We start from the raw sequence: 23100 nt of genomic DNA, 5'->3' as shown, positions 1-23100 counted from the left end.
CTGTATCTTTAAAAAAACAACAACAAAAAAAGTGGGATACTAGGATTTTAATAAGAACATTATAAATACAGAAAAGTATGAATTGAAAATAGTGTTATCTTGCATAAACTAACAATTACAACATTAAGGTTTTTTTTTCTGTAAGGGTGCATCTATTTTAAGAGGGGGGAAGGTTTCTAGTACAGGTACACTTGCGTCTTTGTGTAACGCACAGAATGGGAGAGTTTGGTGCACAGCCGGTATTTCTATCTATCAATGGTAATCTTGGACTTTTTCTGGCAACTCATGAAGCGGCAGGTGCTGTATCTGATTTAAGCACGTTGTATATCTGAATATAATATTCCTAGACACCTTTAACCCCCCTTATTTTCTGATGAAAGAACATTAAAATCTAACTAAAGTCGAGTGTATTTGTCATGATGTCAAATTTTACAAGTTAATAGGTAGTAACTCTTGGCACGCCATATTCACGTGCTATAAATTATTAACATAACTCTTAATAGGGCACAGCTTTGCACATATATCAATTGTCTATATTGTACGCAAACAAAAAATAAATAAATAAAACGTTTGTGTACTCTATACATACTGAATTACTGCTTCAACCGATCTCCATTGCCTAAAACATGTACACAGATACCAGTAAGCAAGCACTGTTGTTCATAAATAACTCAGTAAAGTAAATGGTCTATTTCTTTGTTACACGTGAAAAGTGATCTCAGCGCGTCTTCATTGCGGAGTTCTGAACAATTTACAGCAGCGCAGGCAGGCATGTCAGATAATATAAACTGGAAAGAGAGCAGACGTGCATAATTAATACAACAGACTGATTTCATAGGGAAAAAAAGAAATTAGGCTAGTGATTTTTCAGAGTCAAATTAATTGTCGTCTCAAAATACATTACTTCCTACTTCTGCGTAAAATATAAAATATTTTACTTTCCCATAGCAAAATTACGTAAATATAGTTTGTATTTTGGAGGCAAAATAATATTAGAAGACAAATAATATGCAAAAAGACAAACAGAAAAACGAGAGAGTGTATATGCAGCTCTGAAAAGACTTTAACAAGCTGCACCACCTAGATGAGATGAGATGACGCGCAGAGAAACCCTCCTAGATCTACCGCGCTAGCCAATGAGAGGCCGGGAAATAATACGACCGCTTACCCAGGGGAAAACACCCGCCGCACCACTGCCGTTTCCATGGGGTTGTTTGTGCTCCTCGCATGCTAATTGGTCTATTGGGCAGACGTCAGGGCGAATCGTATGGAAGCCCAGCTGGTAGCGGCTCGCTGGTTGGCTGTGGGTTTTGCGAGGCTGTCCAATGGAAGGTTACTGCCTTTTACAAACTGCAGCAGGGTTGTGTCTGGAAAAAAATTGATGAACCAAAAATAAAACTGGACCCAGTGCAGGCCGGACAGGGACAGATACCGGACCCAGACAAGCCGGACCACGGTAGAACCGGGTGCCTGCGCCGTGCCTCGCTCGGTAAGTGTTTCGTTTTTTTTTTTTAAGTCTGGCTTTAGTTGTTTGAAGTGATCATGAGGTGTGCTCTGCTAGCGACTTGCAGATCCTCCTTCCGTTCGGTTATTTAAACAAATGCTGCTTGTCCAGTTAGTACGTGCAACGTGAAGTCGCAGTTCGGGGTGCCAGCAGTGCATTGTTTTATTTTGTATTGGTAACTTTCCGATGTTAATGGATGTGATCCTTCTTGTTGTTAATTTGCGTTTTTGTGGGCTTCCCCCCTCACTCGTATGATGTGTGCTAACACTGCTGTGTTTTTACGCTGTTCCCGTTTATCCTGATGGTCTCTGTTGTTTTGTATTGCTACAGGAGCCAATCAGCCAGCATTCAGACAACCATGGCTTCACCCCGTTCCCTCCGGCAGCAAAACCGCGTCCCCCCCGGTAAACGGTGAGATATGTCATGAATTGTCAATTGGTTCTAGCTGTCGCTATTGAACTGTCTACAAACCCCCTATCTGACGGTAATTATCTGTGTGGTATTGTTAACAGAACAAGCACTGGCTGCATACTGTATAGTACAGAGTGTCAGTCACAGTACTGGGTTTCAGTGCAAACCCGATTCCAGCTGGAGGCTGATTTAAATGCAGAATATCTAGAGGGGTCGTTTACAGGTTCAAAATAAAGCATTACATGTGCCAGTAAGCGTACTACATGAATATGCAATCCGATGTCAAACGTGGTGTATCGAATCCCTGAAGGATTTGCTACTATTGAACTGTACATTTTTATTTTACATGAGACCATGTTTTCATATTACGTTTTTAGTCATCGCTGTCTATATTAATGTTTCATTTACATTGCTACATGTAGAAAAGGTGGTGTTAATTAATTAACCAACCCTAACAGTCTACACACCCTAGCCTGACATTAGAATCAGATGGCATACCCTTCTGTTGAGTACTTATCCACAGAAATGGAAATAAGGCTTCCAATTGCGTAGCAGTTTAATTAGCCCCAGTGTGTGTGTGCTGTTAAACTCCTTGTAAAACCAGGAATGGATCAAACTGCTATGCGTTTCCATCCCTTTATCAAGCAGAGACAAATGTCAAATTGTGGGGTGATTTAAAATGTGGACTATTAGGATGCATTGACACTTGTATTGGTCTCCCCAGTCGCAGTGAAACCCATTGAGGTGAAAGGCATGACATGCTACTGTTGTGAATAATCGTGTAGTTTTTAAACTCTGTGAAATTAGCTGTACTGAGTTTAGATGGGTGTTCAATCTGTGGCAAGGACACAAAGCTATATTGGGAGATTAAAATCCCTTTCACATGATCTACCCAGGTCAGAAACTACCTGGGCAGTACCCGCTGTGATGCTTCTGATAAAGCAGGGTTGACCTGGATGACGGACGCAAGTCCACAATGCGTGTATCAATGCCCTGGAAGCAGCTTTTTACAGACGCTTCCATCCAAGCTTCCCTGGATCGAACCATCGGCCCACATGTCGATCAGAGCAAATGCTTCTTCATCCCTGCTGAAACCTGGCTCTTGCTGTGTCTCAATCAACACAAATATGGCTAAACAGAATAAACGTTCCTTGCAGAAGTGAAACCTTCACCCAGGCGGGGCTGTTTGTGATTGCGTCAGTTCACGAACGGCCGTCAAGCGTTTCGTCTCGCTCACCCTGAGGTGAGTCGCTGGGACCCGGGTCTGACCCAGGTTCGTGGTTTCACACTGCACAGGATTGCGACCCGGTTAGCTAGGACCCGGGTGGGAGTGCAAGTGTGAAAGGGGCTTATCCTTAAATGGAAATCGCTTGATTATGTTCTAGCAAGGACCCTATCAGAGATATCCAAAAGGTGGTTCCGCCTGATATAGAACCAGGAGCAGCTTGACAACCCTGTGTCATTTCCGTGGCAGCGGAAATATGTTTTCTAAAATGTGCTATTTTGGGGTGATCTTGTTTGTTTGACAGTTTCATTACTGATGGTCGAATCACATGCAGGTGTCTGATTTCTAAGTGGATTTGGTTCAGTTTGGTCCTCCTTGGTAAGAAATACCACACAAACTTGGATCTAAACATTTTTTGGTCACCCTCTTTGTTTCTAACTGATGCAAATTGGGCCTGATTTTTTTGTCTCTGGGCAAGATTGACCTTGAAATAAGTTTGCAGTGTAGGGGACAAACTTCCTGAGGTTTGCCCACAGGAGAACTGATAGACTGCCAGCCAGCCAGAGCGCTCGTTTCACTTGCTGTGCCACAGTACATCAGAGAAGTTTGACATCAACAAATTGCTTTTGTCAGACAGATAGAAATGTAATCTCTCTCTCTCTCCTCTGTTAGGAATGAGGGGGCTTCCTTGGCGCAGACTCGAATCTTCGGCAGGGAGATGGCGACGGGGGGGCTGCCTCGAGAGAACCACGAGGGAAGGAGTGCTTTGCAGGGGGATCGTCCCTCAGCCACGCGGGCGAAGGAGAACACTGCCTCCCAGTGTCCAGCTAGGGGCAGCAAAATACCTGTCCTGGTGAAACCACACAGAGCCAAACTCCCAGCCAACTTCACCAAACTGCACCAGAACTGGGAGGCCAGCTTCCAGAAGGTAGAGCTTCATAACACCGTGTAACAATTTTTTTTTTTTTTTTTTGTTCCTGGGTAGTAAGTGTTATTTCCTAATTGCTTATGCCTCAAAAAATGGCTATTATTCCCCACAAACTTTGCTTTTGTGACCAGGACAGTGATATTTTAAAATATCACTATTTCCAATGGGAAAACGGGCAAATGTGTGTCTTTTCATTCACAGTCAGAAAAAAACAACATACGAATCCACATTAACATGTATTTATACTAAAGTAATACAAAAATGACTACAAAAGATTTAGAAGTGAGTAGTTTTTTGAGATTTACAATTATACTGTAAATACAGTATAATTGTAAATATCAAACTACTCGCTTCTAAATCATTTGTAGTACATCTTTTCATGCAATTATATATTGTGGAACGAAAAATATATATATATATATATATATATATATATATATATATAATATATATATATATATATATATATATATATAGATATATATATATATACGATTTCATTGTGTAGTTCTTACATTTTCCATTCTGAAAATTAATGATTATTTAAAGATATATTTAAAAAAATACGTTAGTCATTATCTGAAAAAACAAAGCGCTCTGAATTGATTTCTCGACAAGGTCTCCCGTGAACATGTATTCCTTCAACAGGAAAAGAGAGCAATTGACGGTTACCAGTTTCATGGTTTACAGCTATAACAGTGATGGGAATGCATATGAGCAGACTGCAGGAGAGTGTGCTGTGGGCGACACATTGGGTCTATTTCAAATGATCTAAATATTGGGCAATCGAGTTTTACACACACCCCTTTCTTCCCAGTTTGGGATATCAGTAATCTTGAGTTAAACTTCTAAATGTTTAACCAGTGCATGACAGCATGTGAAATGTAGAGGTCTGCTGTAGAGTTTATATAATAGCGTGTGTGCAGAGTAAGATTATTGATTGCATATTTAAGTCCTGTTATAGCTATAAGGTGTTATAAAAAAGCAACAGCACTCTGGCGGGCCTCTCATTCCTTAGTTATTAAAATGCCCAGGATGTTCAAGTTTAACTGTTTAGAAATTAAACAGAATCAGTTTGTTATACAGCACCCAACATTCTGTGATGTGCAAACCTTCATATATACAAAAGAAATGTATCCAAATGATAGGAAGGGGAGCTTGCTTTCCATGTGATGGCGCTTGCGTGACTCATACTCTTAGAACCATCCTCCCACAAAGGGCTGCTTGTGTGCAGTTGTTTCCGTGGGCTTGTACATGCAGTTTTTAAATCGTTTGTTCCCAGTAACTAATCGGTGGATTGCTTGTGTGTTCAGGGGAAAGCCCTCAAAAAGAAGCCGTGCACCCAGCCTGTGCCTTTTAACCTGACCCAAAAAGGTGCCAAGACCACAGTGGTAAGGGAAACTGACTTGAGACGACAAGCCAAAGGAGCACCTGACTCGAACCCTGCGTTGCCGCTTTCAAGGGTACAGAAGACTCCTGGCAAAGACGAGACAGTTCACGGCTTGACAAGGAACCCAGTTCAACCGAACCACGAAATGCCACTGGACACTAATGGAGCGCACAGTGACCAGCCGGTGCGGATTATAGCTGCCAGTCCTGATGAAGCTGTTGCCACTCCCAGTAATGCAGCACGTCGTGTAGCAGTAGCCTTTCACACAAACTCTGCCGGCATGGAACAGAATGGCTCGTCGCAGTATAACCAGCCACAATTGATTCCCTTCACACTTAACCAGCTGCCACATGTGGCTTTGGAAACCACAATAAACAGGAATGCAGCTGCCGTGGCACCCCGCACCCCCACACACTCCGGAAACCAGCCCCCCAGAGCGACTGTGGAGCCCAGAGTTGGCACAGAACCAGGAGAGAAGTCTGTGTCCTATGCCCCCAAGCCACTTGTGCACAACAGGTAAGACCTGCAGGATGTAGAGCACTATTAATATTCATATTCAATTGCATATGTATGATATTTCATTGGAAATGTCAGCATGATTCTGTAACAGTGTTTCCCTTAACAACATTTGTTATCTTGGGGTGACCACACCAAAAAATAATTGAAAAAAATGTCCATGGTAAGTCATGGTTTCTGCTTCTCGTATACAAAGTTAAAGATCTTTGTTTTGCTGTTAAAATCAAGCCTAGCCTACCCTTTCTAAAGAAATCTGATTAATATGTAGTTGACATGGCCTGTAAATAGCTGGAACAAGTAGTCAATTCCTCCAGAGTTTCTCACTTCAGCCCTTGATCCATAAACTCAAAGCTCCGTGTGTCTGAATCTCTTTCTCTCCCTTCCCCAGTTCAGATTTTGCTGTTCCAGATTCAGGAGCTAAGAACAAGTCTCTGAAACAGAGACCCTCCCCGGCACACCCTGCCCCCCCTCCTCAGAAACCTGCTGCCCTGGCAAAGGGTAGGCACTCTGGCTGCAGCACTGCACTGGGAAACAGGACTGCCACACTTCAGTGTGTCCTGGTGTTGGGCTTGGGACTCTGCCACTGTTGTTGAAAGTCAAGACCGTTTAGAGAAACAGCTCTTCTTTTTCTTAGTAATTTAAGATTTCAGTTTTGTTAATTTGATTAATGATTTAATGTCGTAAATCCATTTTGCTCCCGTTCAGTTTTGCTTCATGGTTGCCCAAACTGCACACATTGACAAATCTCCTGAGCAGTTAAAAAACCTTACACACAACATGCTAACTTATAACACTGCTTGCTGTAGAGCCCAGACTTCTGTTATGATGTGTTTGGCTGTGTCTAAGCTCAGACACCTGGTCTGATTGTTTGATCTCTTTCCTCTCAGATGGCAAAGCTGCAGTGGAGGATTTTGTCCCAGATCCCGCGGCTCTGGCCAGTATCCTGCAGAACCTGGGACTGAATCCAGGCGGCGCTGCACCCAGCGGCTCAGCGTCTCGAGCACCCACACTGGGCAGGGGCTCGGTGTACCTGGTGAGTACCCAGCACAGCAGGGTGGGGGGGGGGGGGGGGGGGGTACCGCGAGAGAGCTCTCCTCACATGTGTCTCGACTCAGAGAGATCTCAGTACACAGAGCTGACAGAGTAATTCTGGTAAATCTGTTGTGTATCACCATCACTTCGTAGATCTCACATTTTCCTATACGAAGAGGCGCACATTATGTTAAGCGTATTTGATTTTTAATGCTTCATGCGACTTGAAGAAGTTGACTGGTAGTGTAGCATTGAAGTATCTGTAAGGAACAGTTGATAAGTATTGTTCACTAATAGCTTCAATGAAGTTATTCAAAAAATGAATTCACCTTTTTACCATATTATTTTTCATATACAGTAGGAAAGTCTACAAGGCCTCTGAAGATTTCCTGTAGTCGCTCTGTCCAGTTAGAATAACAGAAGGAAATCTAGGGTATTGCCATGGCTTTCTCAGTTTTAGTGGTATTAATGTTTAGAGCTGTACAGAAACACTCAGACTTCACATACAAAACAATATTTGTGTATATGATGTACCAAACATAAAGTCAATGAAGATAAATCTTGATGAAACTGTGTACTTGGAACATAGTTTACAAACGAGAGGAGGCCATTCGGCCTATCTTGCTCGTTTGGTTGTTAGTAGCTTATTGATCCCAGAATCTCCAAGCAGATTCTTGAAGGATCCCAGGGTGTCAGGTTTAACATTACTAGGCTGTTGGGTCCAGATTCCCACGATTCTCTGTGTAAAAAAAGTGCCTCCTATTTTCTTTTCTGAAATCCCCTTTATCTAATCTCCGTTTGTGACCCCTGGTCCTTGTTTCTTTTTTCACGTTGATAAAGTCCCTTGGGTCGACATTGTCAATACCTTTTAGGATTTTGAATGCTTGAATCAGATCACCATGTAGTCTTCTTTGTTCAAGACTGAATTCTTTAAGCCTGTCTGCATATGACATGCCTTTTAAACCCAGAATAATTCAGGTCGCTCTTCTTTGCACTCTTTCTAGAGCAGCAATATCCTTTTTATAGTGAGGTGACCAGAAATGAACACAGTATTCTAGATGAGGTTTAACTAATTACTTCCCTTGATTTAAATTCAACACTTTTCACTATGTATCTGAGCATCTTGTTGGCCTTTTTTATAGCTTCCCCACATTGTCTAGACATTTGAGTCAACAAACTCCTAGGTCTTTTTCATAGATTCATTCAATTTCAGTATCTCCATATGGTATTCATAGTACATATTTTTATTGCCTGCATGCAGTACCTTAGACTTTTCTCTTAAATGTCATTTGCCATGTGTCTGCCCAGTTCTGAATCTTGTCTAGATCATTTTGAATGACCTTTGCTGCTTCAACAGTGTTTGCCACTGCTCCTATTTTTGTGTCCTCTGCAAATTTAACAAGTTTGCTTACTATACCAGAGTCTAAGTCATTTAATGTAGATTAGGGATTGAGTTTAACTCGGGGGAGCAACTTGATTGAAATCTATAGCACCTGTAGTCCTGTAGCACACGTGGCAGGTAGAAAGCCCTACATGTAAATTGTATATTTGTGTGTGAATATAGGGTTGGCAGGGAAGGGTTTAAAATCCTCCCTGCCAGAAAACACGCGAGTGTGGCTGGAGCCTTAACTGAATGATCAATGATTAATTGGGCTCCAGCCACATGGTGTTTTAGGAAGAGAGAATGCTTTGTTGGGGTTGGTGTGTAGGTGAGGGTAACCTGAGTTTGGAAAGTGAGTCTTTCTGTGTATTTTTCTTTTGGTCTGTGAAGGCGAATGCCCAGCCGGCCATGTAAACTTTTATTTTGGCCCATGTGCCAGTTGCTTTTATTTTGGCCCTTGTGCCAGTTGCTTTGTTCCTGTTTTGCTTGTGTAATTTTATGATTAAACTTGTGCACAGTTTCTTACTGTAAAGAGATGATCATTTTATTTGTTTTTCAGCCCCAGAGAGTAACTATGTCTGTCCGAGCAAAAGGTATGTGATGAATAAGAGTGTGAGCACTCGGGTACCATGGTTACAAGTGAATAATTAGTTCAGTGATCTCTTGTGAAATATTCTGTTTATCACAACGAGTGTAGTGTATGGAAAGATTTTTAAACCTAAAATTGAAACAATATAATTTGATATCTGATTTATTAGCCTTGTATTTGTAGTAGTTTGTACAATTCTGGGTATTTAAGCCATACCTCTAGTGTTGATGCAATTCTGTGAGCTGCAGAATGTTATCAACATTTCCAAAATTCAAAAATGGGGTTATGTCAAATTTAGTGATATTTTATTCATGCATATATTTACTACTTAATTTCTGTTGCAATTGCTTTCTAAGTGGTGTCTACATCTTCTACATATTGGGATATATCATCCATAAAAAGATGTATTGAAATATTAAAGAAGCCAGTAAATATTTCTATGAGACTGGTAACTGGACTCTGCAGTGCTTGTAAGAGATAAGAATGTACGTGTCTGCCTGTGTTCCACCAGGCTTCGATCGGCACATGACTCCCGGCCGGGCCAATCAGAACTCCCATCGGACCTCAGTGTGGACCCCGGGGAGAGTGTTGGACACCAGACCCCAGTCCACGGTCTGTTCTGCAGCCTCCAGCGCACTGGCACCACACACTGATACATTCAATCAGCAAGTCTGTACTGCAGCCTCCAGCGCACTGGCACTACACACTGATACATTCAATCAGCAAGTCTGTACTGCAGCCTCCAGCGCACTGGCACTACACACTGATACATTCAATCAGCAAGTCTGTACTGCAGCCTCCAGCGCACTGGCACTACACACTGATACATTCAATCAGCAAGTCTGTACTGCAGCCTCCAGCGCACTGGCACTACACACTGATACATTCAATCAGCAAGTCTGTACTGCAGCCTCCAGCGCACTGGCACTACACACTGATACATTCAATCAGCAAGTCTGTACTGCAGCCTCCAGCGCACTGGCACACACACTGATACATTCAATCAGCAAGTCTGTACTGCAGCCTCCAGCGCACTGGCACTACACACTGATACATTCAATCAGCAAGTCTGTACTGCAGCCTCCTACACACTGATACATTCAATCAGCAAGTCTGTACTGCAGCCTCCTACACACTGATACATTCAATCAGCAAGTCTGTACTGCAGCCTCCAGCGCACTGGCACTACACACTGATACATTCAATCAGCAAGTCTGTACTGCAGCCTCCAGCGCACTGGCACTACACACTGATACATTCAATCAGCAAGTCTGTACTGCAGCCTCCAGCGCACTGGCACTACACACTGATACATTCAATCAGCAAGTCTGTACTGCAGCCTCCAGCGCACTGGCACTACACACTGATACATTCAATCAGCAAGTCTGTACTGCAGCCTCCAGCGCACTGGCACTACACACTGATACATTCAATCAGCAAGTCTGTACTGCAGCCTCCAGCGCACTGGCACTACACACTGATACATTCAATCAGCAAGTCTGTACTGCAGCCTCCAGCGCACTGGCACTACACACTGATACATTCAATCAGCAAGTCTGTACTGCAGCCTCCAGCGCACTGGCACTACACACTGATACATTCAATCAGCAAGTCTGTACTGCAGCCTCCAGCGCACTGGCACTACACACTGATACATTCAATCAGCAAGTCTGTACTGCAGCCTCCAGCGCACTGGCACTACACACTGATACATTCAATCAGCAAGTCTGTACTGCAGCCTCCAGCGCACTGGCACTACACACTGATACATTCAATCAGCAAGTCTGTACTGCAGCCTCCAGCGCACTGGCACCACACACTGATACATTCAATCAGCAAGTCTGTACTGCAGCCTCCAGCGCACTGGCACTACACACTGATACATTCAATCAGCAAGTCTGTACTGCAGCCTCCAGCGCACTGGCACTGCACACTGATACATTCAATCAGCAAGTCTGTACTGCAGCCTCCAGCGCACTGGCACTACACACTGATACATTCAATCAGCAAGTCTGTACTGCAGCCTCCAGCGCACTGGCACTGCACACTGATACATTCAATCAGCAAGTCTGTACTGCAGCCTCCTACACACTGATACATTCAATCAGCAAGTCTGTACTGCAGCCTCCTACACACTGATACATTCAATCAGCAAGTCTGTACTGCAGCCTCCAGCGCACTGGCACTACACACTGATACATTCAATCAGCAAGTCTGTACTGCAGCCTCCAGCGCACTGGCACTACACACTGATACATTCAATCAGCAAGTCTGTACTGCAGCCTCCAGCGCACTGGCACTACACACTGATACATTCAATCAGCAAGTCTGTACTGCAGCCTCCAGCGCACTGGCACTACACACTGATACATTCAATCAGCAAGTCTGTACTGCAGCCTCCAGCGCACTGGCACTACACACTGATACATTCAATCAGCAAGTCTGTACTGCAGCCTCCAGCGCACTGGCACTACACACTGATACATTCAATCAGCAAGTCTGTACTGCAGCCTCCAGCGCACTGGCACTACACACTGATACATTCATTCAGCAAGTCTGGCCTTTATTCCAAGGGGCTGTTTTTAAGTTAATTGAGGTTTTGTTGTCTGTTTTTACGGCTCTATTATATCATCATGTTTGCAATCTTTCTTGTATATCTGGGGTGTGCAGTTTTTAACAAAAAAATATTGTCCAAGGCACAACATGCTAGAAAAATGTACTAGCCCCTCTACGTCGCACAAAACACACAAAAAACATAGAATATAACTTGCAGGATTTTGGTTTTATTTAAGTGAACACAATCGCTCAATTAGTGATTAACGGGCGAATCTAGCCTTGTAGCTTAACGGGTTCACTAAATTCTCCAAGACGCACAAAAGGTTCCCGGTGATTCCACCTCACCTCAACACATTTATAACATACTTTAATGAAGTGTTCCTTTCAGTGCAGTGTGGAACACATTTGCTGGTAAATTTAAGTATCCTACTAAGAGTAGAACTGTAATAAGCAATGCTTGGAGTTAGTCAAATATAATATCTGCCTGTGTTTTCCATTCTCTCTACAAGGTGAATCCAGCTCCTGCTGTCCATGTGTTTCAGTTTGTTGCATCACAGATACAAAATCATTAACCCTATTACTGCTGCTTTGATTTCTGATTGTTTTTGATGTTCTTTCAGTTTAACTTGGTTTAAGCAGATTTCTAAAGGACTTGTGTAGAACCTGTCAAGTTTCTTTGCATTTTATACTGTTTTTTGACCAGAATGCAGCAATATTTACAGTAGACTCCATGAGATTTTGCCTAAATAGACAAGATATGGTTTGGCTAACTGGAACACTGCTGCAGTGGGACGGTGTTCTGTGTTCCTGTTTATATTGACAGCTGTGGGTTGTGTTTTCCAGAGGAAGCTGTCGACCATGCAGAGGCCCTGTGGCTTTAGAGGCACTCCGATGCAGGTGAGAGGGGGAGGGGAAGGACTTGGGCAAGGGGGCTGAGGTCGGCCAGGGTGTCCTCAGTTCACCGCGCACCAGCGACCCCTCTGGTCTGGCTGGGTGCTTGTGGGCTTGCCTGTAAGCTTCCCAGAGCTGCGTTGTCCTCCGACGCTGCAGCTCTGAGGTGGCTGCATGGCAGGCCTGCAGTGTGTAAAAGATGCGGTTGGCTGACGGCACACGCTTCTGAGGAGAGCCTGCGTTCATCTTCGCCGCTCCCGAGTCAGTGCGGGGGTGGTAGCGGTGAGCTGAGCCTAAAAATAATTGGCTATTCCAAATTGGGGAGAAAATGATAAAAACAGTTGGCGACTGCTAAATTTGAGAAAAACAAGCCCTGCATGTGTCCTTTTGAGCTCCCCGGGCACCTGGCCAGTAGAGTCCATGGTAGTGGATGAGGAGAAACAGACCCTGATGATGATGCCTCCCTAACCTAGCACCCGAGCCAGTGCTCCCTGTGGAATCCCCAGTGAAAACCAGCAACTTGACATGGCCAGGAAGCCGCGCTCCCCTGATACGACGTACCCACTCCGGGACCCCTTGACTAAAGCTTTTTATTTGTTCATAGACTCCATCCCAGCAGAGAATAGCCTGGATGAACGCCGTGACGAGCAAGCTGCGGAATGCGAATGGGTCCCCTTGCATGGTGAGAGGGTGTGGCAGAGTGGTTGATTGTGGGCAGATGATTAAAAAACGGACAGACAGTTGTAATCCAGGTGAAAAGGCTTGTTTTATTTATTTTTAAGCCCAGTGCCTGACGGCAAAACAAACAGTAAATAATAATGGAGGCGAGTAATAGAGCAGAGTGTATTACTTAATTTATAATCGCTGTGTTGCCCCGCAAATAATAATCCTGTTTTTATTTTACACCCACACAAAACACATACAAGTCCGTTAGTGCTTGAATTAGTGCTAGTGGTGCAAATAGTGTTATTTGTGACTAAGGTGCAGTGTTGTCTGGTTTCGTGCTGGCCCCTGGCGACAGCTACGGATTGTGTTAACTGACTGATAATGTGCAAAACGAGACAGTTAAAAACAACTCGCAATTTTCAATACCAACACACTTTTACTGCCCTTCTGGCTTTAACTCCCTACAAACCAATGCGAAGGAACTCATTACGATTCTCCGCCCCCCCTTATATGCTGTCACGCATGACCCCTTGGTAAACGAGTGCAGCTGCCTTTACAATCTGTGGCTGCTACACTGTTTTCCTTCTAGGTCAATACGTTCTTGCAACAGAGTCTGTCCTTTTTCCAGACTGACAGTTTATAATGCTCTTCGGTTATAATGCTCATTGTGTGTGTCCTGAGACCCGCGTTATAGCGAGGGAGCTCTGTCTATAATGGAAGTCCTTGTTTTAACTGTTTAAATGTGTTATATTTACATCCCGAACATGCAGCTGTATTGTGTGAGTGAAAGCTGACTTTTAGGTTGTGTTTGCTGACAGGAGCACGTAGCTGTGAGGCTCTTTGAGAAACCTGAAGAGGGGGACGGACAGCTGGACACGCAGGTGAACCGGGACAGAGACGAGGTGGGGGTGCAGTCTGGCACTAGTTTTACTAATCTGTGTTCTTGGGTCAGATGAGTTTGGTAGGACCTCCCAGTCTATTCCAGGATTTCATCACTTCTGCTAGTCCACAATCTAAGGAGCCTTTGATCCAGTTAATTGATTAGCACACGTTCTTGTGTTTCCAGTTTCGACAGCTGAGGATCTTTCATCCAGCCTGAGCGCAGGCGTGATGCATTGCAAAGAAACCCTATTTGTGACATCCTCTGTACCAGGCATGTTGAGCTTCTGCTGTGCTTTATTTTCAACACTGACACGTTTCGAGTTCTTTTAAAAATCTCTTCAACTGCAAAGGGAATTCAGAATGGTGACATTGCTGTCGGGCCCCTTACAGTGTTCTCTTCAACCTAATAATTTATTTCCAATAATGAATGGAAATAAATAATAGCTTGATGTTTTATCTTGTGTATTAACAGCAAAGCAGTATATAGTGCTAGGACAGCTAGCACACACACACACACACACACACACACACACCGTAGTAGAACTCTATTATATACTGCTTTATTATTAACCCAAGTTACACATCCAGCTGTAATTGGTTTCTAACCCCTACCAATCTTTATTCAGTCTGTTGTCAATTTCATTAAAAAGTAAAGGGTTGAAGAGAGTACTGTTAAGTGTCTGTGGTCCGCTGCTGATTGATGTCACCATTTTGAATGGCATTGAGAGGTTTTTTTTTTTTTTTTTTTTTTTTTTCAAACGGGCGACGTCAGCCGTGCTGAAAATGGAAAATACAGCGCTGTAGAAACTGAAAGCGGCCGATGTCATGAACAGAGTTTCTTGTGGAATACAGCTTTTGAAATGTTTTGGCTATGTGTGGTAATTGCAAACATTTTGTATTTATTTTCAGAATAATACCCTTTCATCACCTCCCCAGGGTCAGGAAGAAGAGGGGGCTAGCCGACCTCCGCAGGAGAGAGAAAGGGAGGCAGCGGCTCCAGCCTTCTTCCAGTCTGTCAGCAGGGAATCCGTCATAGTGTTCTCCCAGGGGAGGAGGGTCTGCCAGCAGGTGGAGGCTCAGGAAAACGGGAAGGCTTCTCAGGCCTCCAATGGACCTTTGAGTTCTGCACCCTTTAGGAGCACTCCAGCTGGAGTCGTCCAGTCTAAACTGGTCCCCGGCCCCAGCACTTTCTCTGAGACAAAGAGCACTCCCTCCACATTATCAGCACTGCAGTCAGGACACGCCCTGCCCTGCCACTCTTCACTTTCAGGGCGGCTGGCTACTTCACAAGATGAAACAACTGGTAAGAAGATCCCCCCCCCCAATTTAAAAGCTGACTGCTGTGGTAATTAACCCAGTCTGACTGCAGGATTAACTCTAGTCCTTCAGCAAGACTGTAAAGAGGAAGTCCCTCTTGATTCTGTGTGTCTTGCCTGAATTCTGCTGCTCTGCATTTATTTCCTCAAGGTGAGTCCGGTGTGTTTTCAGGTTGTGCAGGCTTGCTTTCAGCTCCTAGGGAATCTGGAAGGTGTAGAGCTTGAAGGATTTCACCTCCTTAAATATGTGCAAATCCAGTACTGTCCACTGACCCCAATCTGAGAGGATGTTAAAACAGTGGCTCAGGCCATAGGTAATATTTCCCATTGAAAAGCATTGGATCATTGTCCTCATCTTTCTTTAAGTGCACCAGCCTTTGAGCTCCTGTCGCTGCTGTCTATCAGGTAATGGCGACCTCCAATATTAATGCTTGCATATTGCAGCACAGAACCCTAAATCCACTTTGTGGTTGAAACAGCATGAGGGCTGGCGACTGCTTAATTTAAAATACCCTAATTTTGAGATTTTTTTTTCTGTAACCACCTTGACTTTCTTTTACACTTTGTGGTTGAAACAGCATGAGGGCTGGCGATTGCTGATTTGAAAGGAATGGATGAACATGGGTTTTCCATGTTCAGATATTCAATTTAAATGAATATTCAAGTTCTTTTGTGTTACAGTAAATAAAATATCCTGGTAGTATAAAATAGCCCCCTGCAAATTCCATTAGAGAAACTCTCTACAGTAGAATGTGTTATTTGTTTGATAACATTCATGCATTGATTTTGTTTTGTATGATATATTGTGATTGTCTTTTTTTAATCCATTTATTCAGCGCTTGTCAGGCGTGTCGGGTCCAATTTATTTTACATGCGCTGTTTTAATTTGTATTTTCAGAGTAAAACAGGTTTAAAATGCATTGAATCGCAAAAGGACACTCAATACTGTATCTCCAGCCAAGCCCCACCCCTTGTTGGCTGTATTTTTCACATACCTCTTTATAGACGTGCATACTGATAAATCCTCTCCTGATCACTCGTTTTATCACCAAACTCCTCAATAATGCAAAGTCATTATTTTATTACTATAACATCTCCAAAAAGCTCTGCAGATGTCCGTGATATTCTTTGAGCGCTGGATGCAGAAGCAGGTACCTCCTTTTGTTATCTCTCCAGTGCATGGGGCTATAAGATACGCCCGTTTTTTTTTTTTTTTTTTTTTTCAGTTTCATTCGTCTCCTATAGGTCTCACTCAGCCATTGAAAGGTTTTCTTGGCTTTTTTCCGGAGAAAAAATGGCTAGAGACCTGTGCTTGATGTCTTTTTGATGATGTCGGACAGGGTTTGACATTGGACTGGAAAGGGAAAATTGTAATGTCGGACATGGTCCGACATAGGACCGCAAAGGGTTAATTATGTGAATGAATACAAACATGGTTATTTGTCTTGGAATACATTTCATGCAGTGTTTGTTCAAAGATTTGAGATTACATTATTCAGCAATAGCTCAAGATAAATCAGTCCTAATAGTGTGTGCCAGCGTTTGTGGGTCTGTCTGACTTACTAATAACCCGTCAATCCTTTCTCTGTCGCAGGTCAACCTGTGGGGGTCAGGTGGAAAATACCTGCTGCTGCAGCGCCCCCCTCTGGCTCCTTGATGAAACAGCGGCTGCTAGTGCAGCGAATGCAAGACGTTCTGCTGGATGAGGAGTGTGCCTTCTACACGTCTCGGACTCGGGACCAGCACTGCCCCGTCCCGCTCTGCAGAGACCTGCACAACCCCCTGGCACGCACCTTCCACTTGCAGGAGGCCCTTGTGAGTCGGAGTGGGAGAGCTGTCGGGCAGTCATGCCAGTCCGAGCTGAGCAGCAGGGTCAGGCCTGGGCAGGACCACTCTGTGGTCTGGGATGTGTTCTGATCTCAGGAAGCCAAGCACCAGAGTGAAGGGTTTTATTTTTGTCACACAATTTAGCCACACGCTGCAGTATGACCAAACCGGTCTGCCCTGGGTAATCTAATTCCAGTAAAGGACAGAGCTTGGTCAGTAGATGGATGTGGCCCTGTCTAATACAACAATACAACAGTTTAGTATCGGTCTTGATGTAGAACTTTGATTTTGCCACTAGAGGGTACACTAATCCAACTGCAGCGGCAGTATTGGAAATGTCAGTGTGGGATGAAGTCACATTAGGCAGGCAGGGTGCAAAATGTGAACTCCTGCCTTCTGGTTTGGTTGCTGGAGGGACAGTGTGTAGCAGATTCTCTCAAACCTCTCTTGTTCGAGGGACCGCTTTTTTAAAAACTATTTTGAATAGGGGATCCTCACCTGAAAACTGAAATCCATAAATACAGAGTAGATTATCCAATATGTAAAAACCATTAGTTTCAGATTCAGTGAATATGTGAATGTGAATATTGATGCAGCCTCTGGTGTTCTGTTTCCTCAGCATTTTGTCCCGATTCTCCCGGGCTGAATTACCTGCAGCCCTTTCCTCAGCCAGCAGAGCCGTGTCTGCACTTCCATCACGATGCACTGGGGAGAGCTGGGGCCAGCTGAACCTCGTCCTGTCCACAGACTGCCATCTAATCTACTGTGTTCACGTAATGAAGCAGCCCTGTGCGCGGAATGCAACACCAACACCTTTCTGATTCGCAGGAACTCTTGGGGTGAAATATCTCCGCATCAGTATTGCCTCTGCGGTTCCTGAATGATGATGGCGATTCTCATTTTCGATTACAAAGTGCCAGTCATGTGACTAAGCGATTGTTGCCACACTTCAAACATCATCTGTGTTTGTGTGTTTTTAAAGCAATCTTGGAGACCCACTGCATAAAAGCAATTAACATTTGAAATGATACTTTTTAAAATGAGTTGTCTCGCATCCTAAAACCACCTGAATCGGGGTAGGGTTTGTGGACTCTGGTAATTGCATTTGACTGATTTTTCTTTGGTTTTATAGCCATTGATATCTCAGTGATAGTTCACCATGAAGCCAATTCTTTCTTGGAGTCCTGTAGTTATTCTACAAATAAGGATAGCCAGTGGTTTACAGCTATCCTTTTGAGTGAAAAACCATAGCACTCCCTGAATGTAGATGCAATATTCTCTTTATACAGATGTGGGGAAGAGAGCGTATGTTTAAACTTGTGAAGGGTGGTCCATATTTGCCGTGGCACTTTTATTTTGCATTCTGTTCTTTTAAGTGTTGACTTTATTGAGCAGCCCCCTTGTGGCCAAATGGTGCGTCACATTATTTCCCTTGTGTCGCCCTCCACGTACCCTCCAGTTTCCACGATGCTCAGACAACGCTGTGAATTGAATTGCGCTGCATTTGCAGAATGTTCTTCCTTGGATCAAGCTCTGGATAATTTGGAACAGTCTTTTTTTTTTTTTTTTTAACACAGTATTGATTTTGGATTTAAATGAGATCTGGTTAAAAAAACAAGAGAATATCCACTGTGGCGAATTCAGTTTTCAAGGGCAGATCTCTCTCTCTCTGTTTTCATTATGCAGGTTAATACTACTGACCACCTGCCCTGGCCAAAGCCTCCCTTGTCACTAATCATGTGATTGTCTTGCTCGTGTTTGTTTGTCTATTTTTATGTACAGTATTTTGAAAATAAAGTTTATAATGACATTATATTCAATGGAGTGGATTCTTAACACTAACCTTTGCTTTCCCTCCCTGTGCCAATGACTAGAAAACCCAGCACGTATCATCCATTTATAAATGGTTTCAAACAACAAACAGTATGGGATAACCTTACCGTTTTTGATAGTGAGACATGATCTTTTTTTTCAAGATAGCCAGCGCCTATAAAATGTTTTTGCTTTGGCTGGTGTGATAGATAGATAATCCTGTCCTGGAAAAAGGCTTCCGTTATTGAAATGAAACCCATTTAAACGTGCATCTTTTACTGTGGCACTTGGGGGTTGGTTTGATGAAGCTGTACCCTGCTGGGATAAGTCACAGCGAGACTTCAGTTAGTGTTGTACAGTGCCAGGGAGTCTGCCTTGATTTTACCCAACACCCTTACTCTGTGCAACCCATCTGCTCTTTCCAAAAGAGGCTGCATGAAAGAAATAGAAACCGTTCCTGAAATCACAAGCCATCGTAACATCCCACGCCAGCACCTCCCTCCCGGGATTCAAAGCCTTTGCATGCAGTTATACAGATGATAAATATTAGTGTAGGTTTTTTTTCTCGTTTTAATGGATATTTGATAGTACAAAAGGACTGCTCTCAAATGGAAAATTCCATGGAGTATGGAGGAAGGTTGAAGAGTTTATTTTGCGCTGATTTCCAGTACCCGTTGACTGTCAGTAAACGTATATGTTTAGGCAATCAAGTAGTGATCTGACTTACGCCACGGTGTGCACTGGACTTTTCAATTGATTCTATTGTGCATGGTGTTTTATCTATAAAACGGTCACTTTGAATTCAGAGTTTACTTAGTTGCGTATGTTGAGAATATAATCAAAGTCCACTTCTGATCAAAATGAGGTCGTTTTATAATTAAATTACTGCTGAAAAGCATTTCACCCAGATCCAGCATTCCCCGGTTTGGATTCTCACTTCTTTCAGCTTGGCCTCTAAAACCGAAGCGCTCTCACTCTTGCACACATTCAATGAAAATGAACCCATGGGTTAAAACGGTTGTTTGTTCATTAAAGTACGCAGTACTGAGAAAACAAATCCAGTAAATCTTACCGGAAATATATTCCTATAGTTTTTGTTGGCCTCATATTTTCCTATGTGAAAATGCTAATATTAAAAGGTGAATTGCAATTTTGACTCTCTAGTTTGCTTGATGCTGTTTGTGAAGAATGTTTATCGAACGCTCCTTGCAGATGCTTCAGAGCTGCACCTTCCCAGCGTGAAGGAATGAAGTAGAACACATCGGTCATGTGGAAGCATGGATTGGTGCGCGGACGAGAGTCAATGAGCCTCTGGGAGTTTAAGTTCTCTTAAAGGAAGTAGATGGCAAATATTTAGTATGTTCCTGCCTGGGAAGTGTGGCATAGAAATAGTGAAAGACTTCAACAGTTTTATTGTTTATAAATGCAGTGAAAAAAATACCATTAAAAATCAAATGCATGTTTAACGTGAGTGCCTCTTTCCTATAGGAAGATGGGAGACCTATGAAGTGATAGTAACACATATCAGAGAAGTCATTTAATCCAAATCACTGCATTTCCTGGACACAGCAATAGCCTGAAGGGTTAGTGGTGCTGCTTAAAACTAGACAGGATCGCAATTCTGAAAACAAAAGCTTTCATTTATCCAAGTGCTCGTTCGAGACAGTGGAAATGAAGAGAGCTGTAGAAGAGCTGCTAAAACATGCTGGAAACACCCTTCATTCAGTCCAGCGCTGTCCGCAACACATGGCTGCTCCAAACTCCTGTCATTGCCAGCTGTGGGCTGGTCTGAAAGGGAAGTGCCCTGGCTGCTCCCTCGTGAAATGCCATCGATTATCAAAGAGGTCATTGTACTGGTGATGAGCTTTTACAGGGCTGGATCTGTGTACAGAAGAGTGTGCCTTGTAAAGATGAAGGTGGAAGTTCAGCACAAATTGGGCAGACTTACCCCCCACACACACACACTTTATTTTTATCCATGTTGCTGTTCATTTTATATATAACTGGTCCTGTTTGTAGACATCACATCTTTTATATAACTGGTCCTTTTTAGCTTGGCAATTTTTGCGAATGCTTTTGGACAGATACCAATGGTCAAAATCCTCATTCTTTTGAAAAGCTGATATTTCAAAACATAACGTAGAAGTTATTTATAATTTAAAAATAGATTAGATTATTTACAGTGTTGTGTTTTTTTTTTTTTTTTTTTTAATATGTAATATCATCTTAGCTTTCCATTCTACGTTGTTTTCAGTCTTAAAATGAAATTTGAGTGCATTTATTGAAATTAAAAGCGATAGAGGGATCTTGATTATGGATTAAGAAAATATCCCTGATTTTTCTCATTTCTAATAGCTGCATATTGGTACTGGCTGGATCTGGGGGCGGGGGGGGCATATTTCCAGTAGCATTTTCATTTGTCTTGAACCCTTCAAATTGAATTTTGGGGTGCTTACCAATCAAGTGCTAAAATAATTGAACCAATCAGTAATTTGCTTTCAAATTGTTTTTAAATCCGTAATTGGTCGTGTCAGCTTGGTTTTCCTGCCCTCCCCATTCACACTGTCACTGTTCACTTTCTTACTGGGCTTGCTTCATACGTTTGCAAGTCGATGGCCTTCATACTGAACGCAGTGGTCTTGATATTGAAGGTGACTTACATTGCTGACCCGAGCGGCGAACGGGGGCTATAAAAAAAGTGGCCTTTATATTGACGTGGCCTTCAAGCGAGATTTTACTAGACTTCTGTTGGTTTCATTTTGAGGTTGTGAGTTCACATGTTTGGTGTCACTCCTCTCACAGGAGGGTGGGGGCAGCTGTTCTTCTGTGCTGGTTTTCCTGAGCCTGCACTTTGTCATTTTGTTGCTTTTGTGCCATTGCTGTTTAATTGGTCATTGCCGTCATCAGCAGTCTTACACACAGGGGAGCGGAACTCCACACGCAGCGACTTTTCACACAGCGAGAAGCTGCATGCAGCTCACCCTTCCAGAACGGCTTACAGCAACAATGGGGGGGGGGGGGGGGGGGGTTTAGTGCTAGAGTCAGGCCTGGGAGGAGCTAAGCCACCCCCGCACACAAACAATGGGCCGTCCAACCAGTTAAAACTGGATAGGTTCTGCCCAGCAGCAGGATTCTACCAATCAGAGATCGGGGGGTATCTTGAACCCATTTCATAACTGGCCAAATCCAATGTAAACTATTCCAGTTGTAGGCTAAAGTTAGCATAGCTAACAAGATAATTCCACGCATTTTCCATACACCTCCATTCACTATATAGGGCTCAGATTTTTAGTTTTGAAAGAAATCTGGTTTGGCCAAAACCTGTGTTTTAAAACATGATCTCTGACACTATTTTAAAGAAACCTGCTTGCAGGCCTTGCGTTCAGATTCTTTCTTGGTCATTGTACCCGCCTCTTCAGGGCCTTCTTCCCAGTCGGTAACCAACCAGCTGCTTACCCGTATGACTGACATGCTTTGCAGCCAGTAAGATGCTTGACCCTGAAGAAATTGAAGTACCAGCTGTTTTAAAACAAACTACACGTGTGTGGACCTACATAGTGAATGGAAATGCCAGGCGGGCAATATTTATATATTTGTGGAAGTATTTTGTTTGCTACAATCTGGTTTTCAAGGCTTTGTGACTTTTACAGCTCAATATTATGGTAAGTCACTTCTGACTTTCTGCTGTGCCATCATAAGTGTTGTGTTTTACAGACACAACATTCTTCAAGAGGACGATTTTCAAGGGTTTAGTTTTTTTTTTATTGTTTTCATGATGTGTGCAATCATTTTGAGTGCTTCTTAAAGCAATTACTACAACACTGTCTTGTTTTTAGATTTTGATGAGTGTGTGTCTAGAGGCTTTGACTTAGGTCCAGAGCTGCTCTTTAATTCTAGTTGGCTGCCATAGACAACAAATAGGTTAGATCAGCCAAAGTGTCTCTAGATGAGTGCCAGCGCCCTCTAGTGCACAGCAGGGTATTAGCAGCAAAACTAAAGGTTACTTGATCCAAAGTGGCAGATCACGAGGTTGTCCTATAAAGACAGTTTGGCACAGACTCCACAAGGTCCGCATGGCATGTTAACCCATTTAGTCGTTAACGTTTTCCACAATCGGTGCAGAGGATCATGATCGGTTCGGCCCAAGCGTGCTGAGGTGGATTGAGGTCCGGGG

General features: G+C 43.2%; 1 protein-coding gene across 2 annotated transcripts; it reads left to right on the top strand.

Moving 5' to 3' along the window:
- The first annotated feature begins 1284 nt into the window (after positions 1-1284).
- On the top strand, positions 1285-18917 carry LOC121307146 (trophinin associated protein). Of its 2 annotated transcripts, none has more exons than XM_041239279.1 (14): positions 1285-1489; positions 1835-1915; positions 3813-4068; positions 5382-5974; positions 6363-6472; positions 6862-7007; positions 8947-8980; positions 9488-9588; positions 12376-12429; positions 13028-13105; positions 13908-13991; positions 14881-15274; positions 16882-17102; positions 17734-18917. In XM_041239279.1, exons 2-14 carry the CDS (start codon positions 1863-1865, stop codon positions 17758-17760), a joined length of 2151 nt encoding a protein of 716 aa, XP_041095213.1. In that variant the 5' UTR covers positions 1285-1489; positions 1835-1862; the 3' UTR covers positions 17761-18917. The 2 variants fall into 2 exon arrangements, with proteins under 2 accessions (XP_041095213.1, XP_041095214.1); XM_041239280.1 differs by having other exon boundaries at positions 1286-1489; positions 14908-15274.
- Positions 18918-23100: the final 4183 nt, after the last annotated feature.

This window comes from Polyodon spathula, chromosome 53, assembly GCF_017654505.1.
Source record: "Polyodon spathula isolate WHYD16114869_AA chromosome 53, ASM1765450v1, whole genome shotgun sequence".
Taxonomy (NCBI): Eukaryota; Metazoa; Chordata; class Actinopteri; order Acipenseriformes; family Polyodontidae; genus Polyodon; species Polyodon spathula.
The sequence above is the reverse complement of the archived record's forward strand: the minus strand, read 5'-3'. Positions and strand labels throughout refer to the sequence as shown.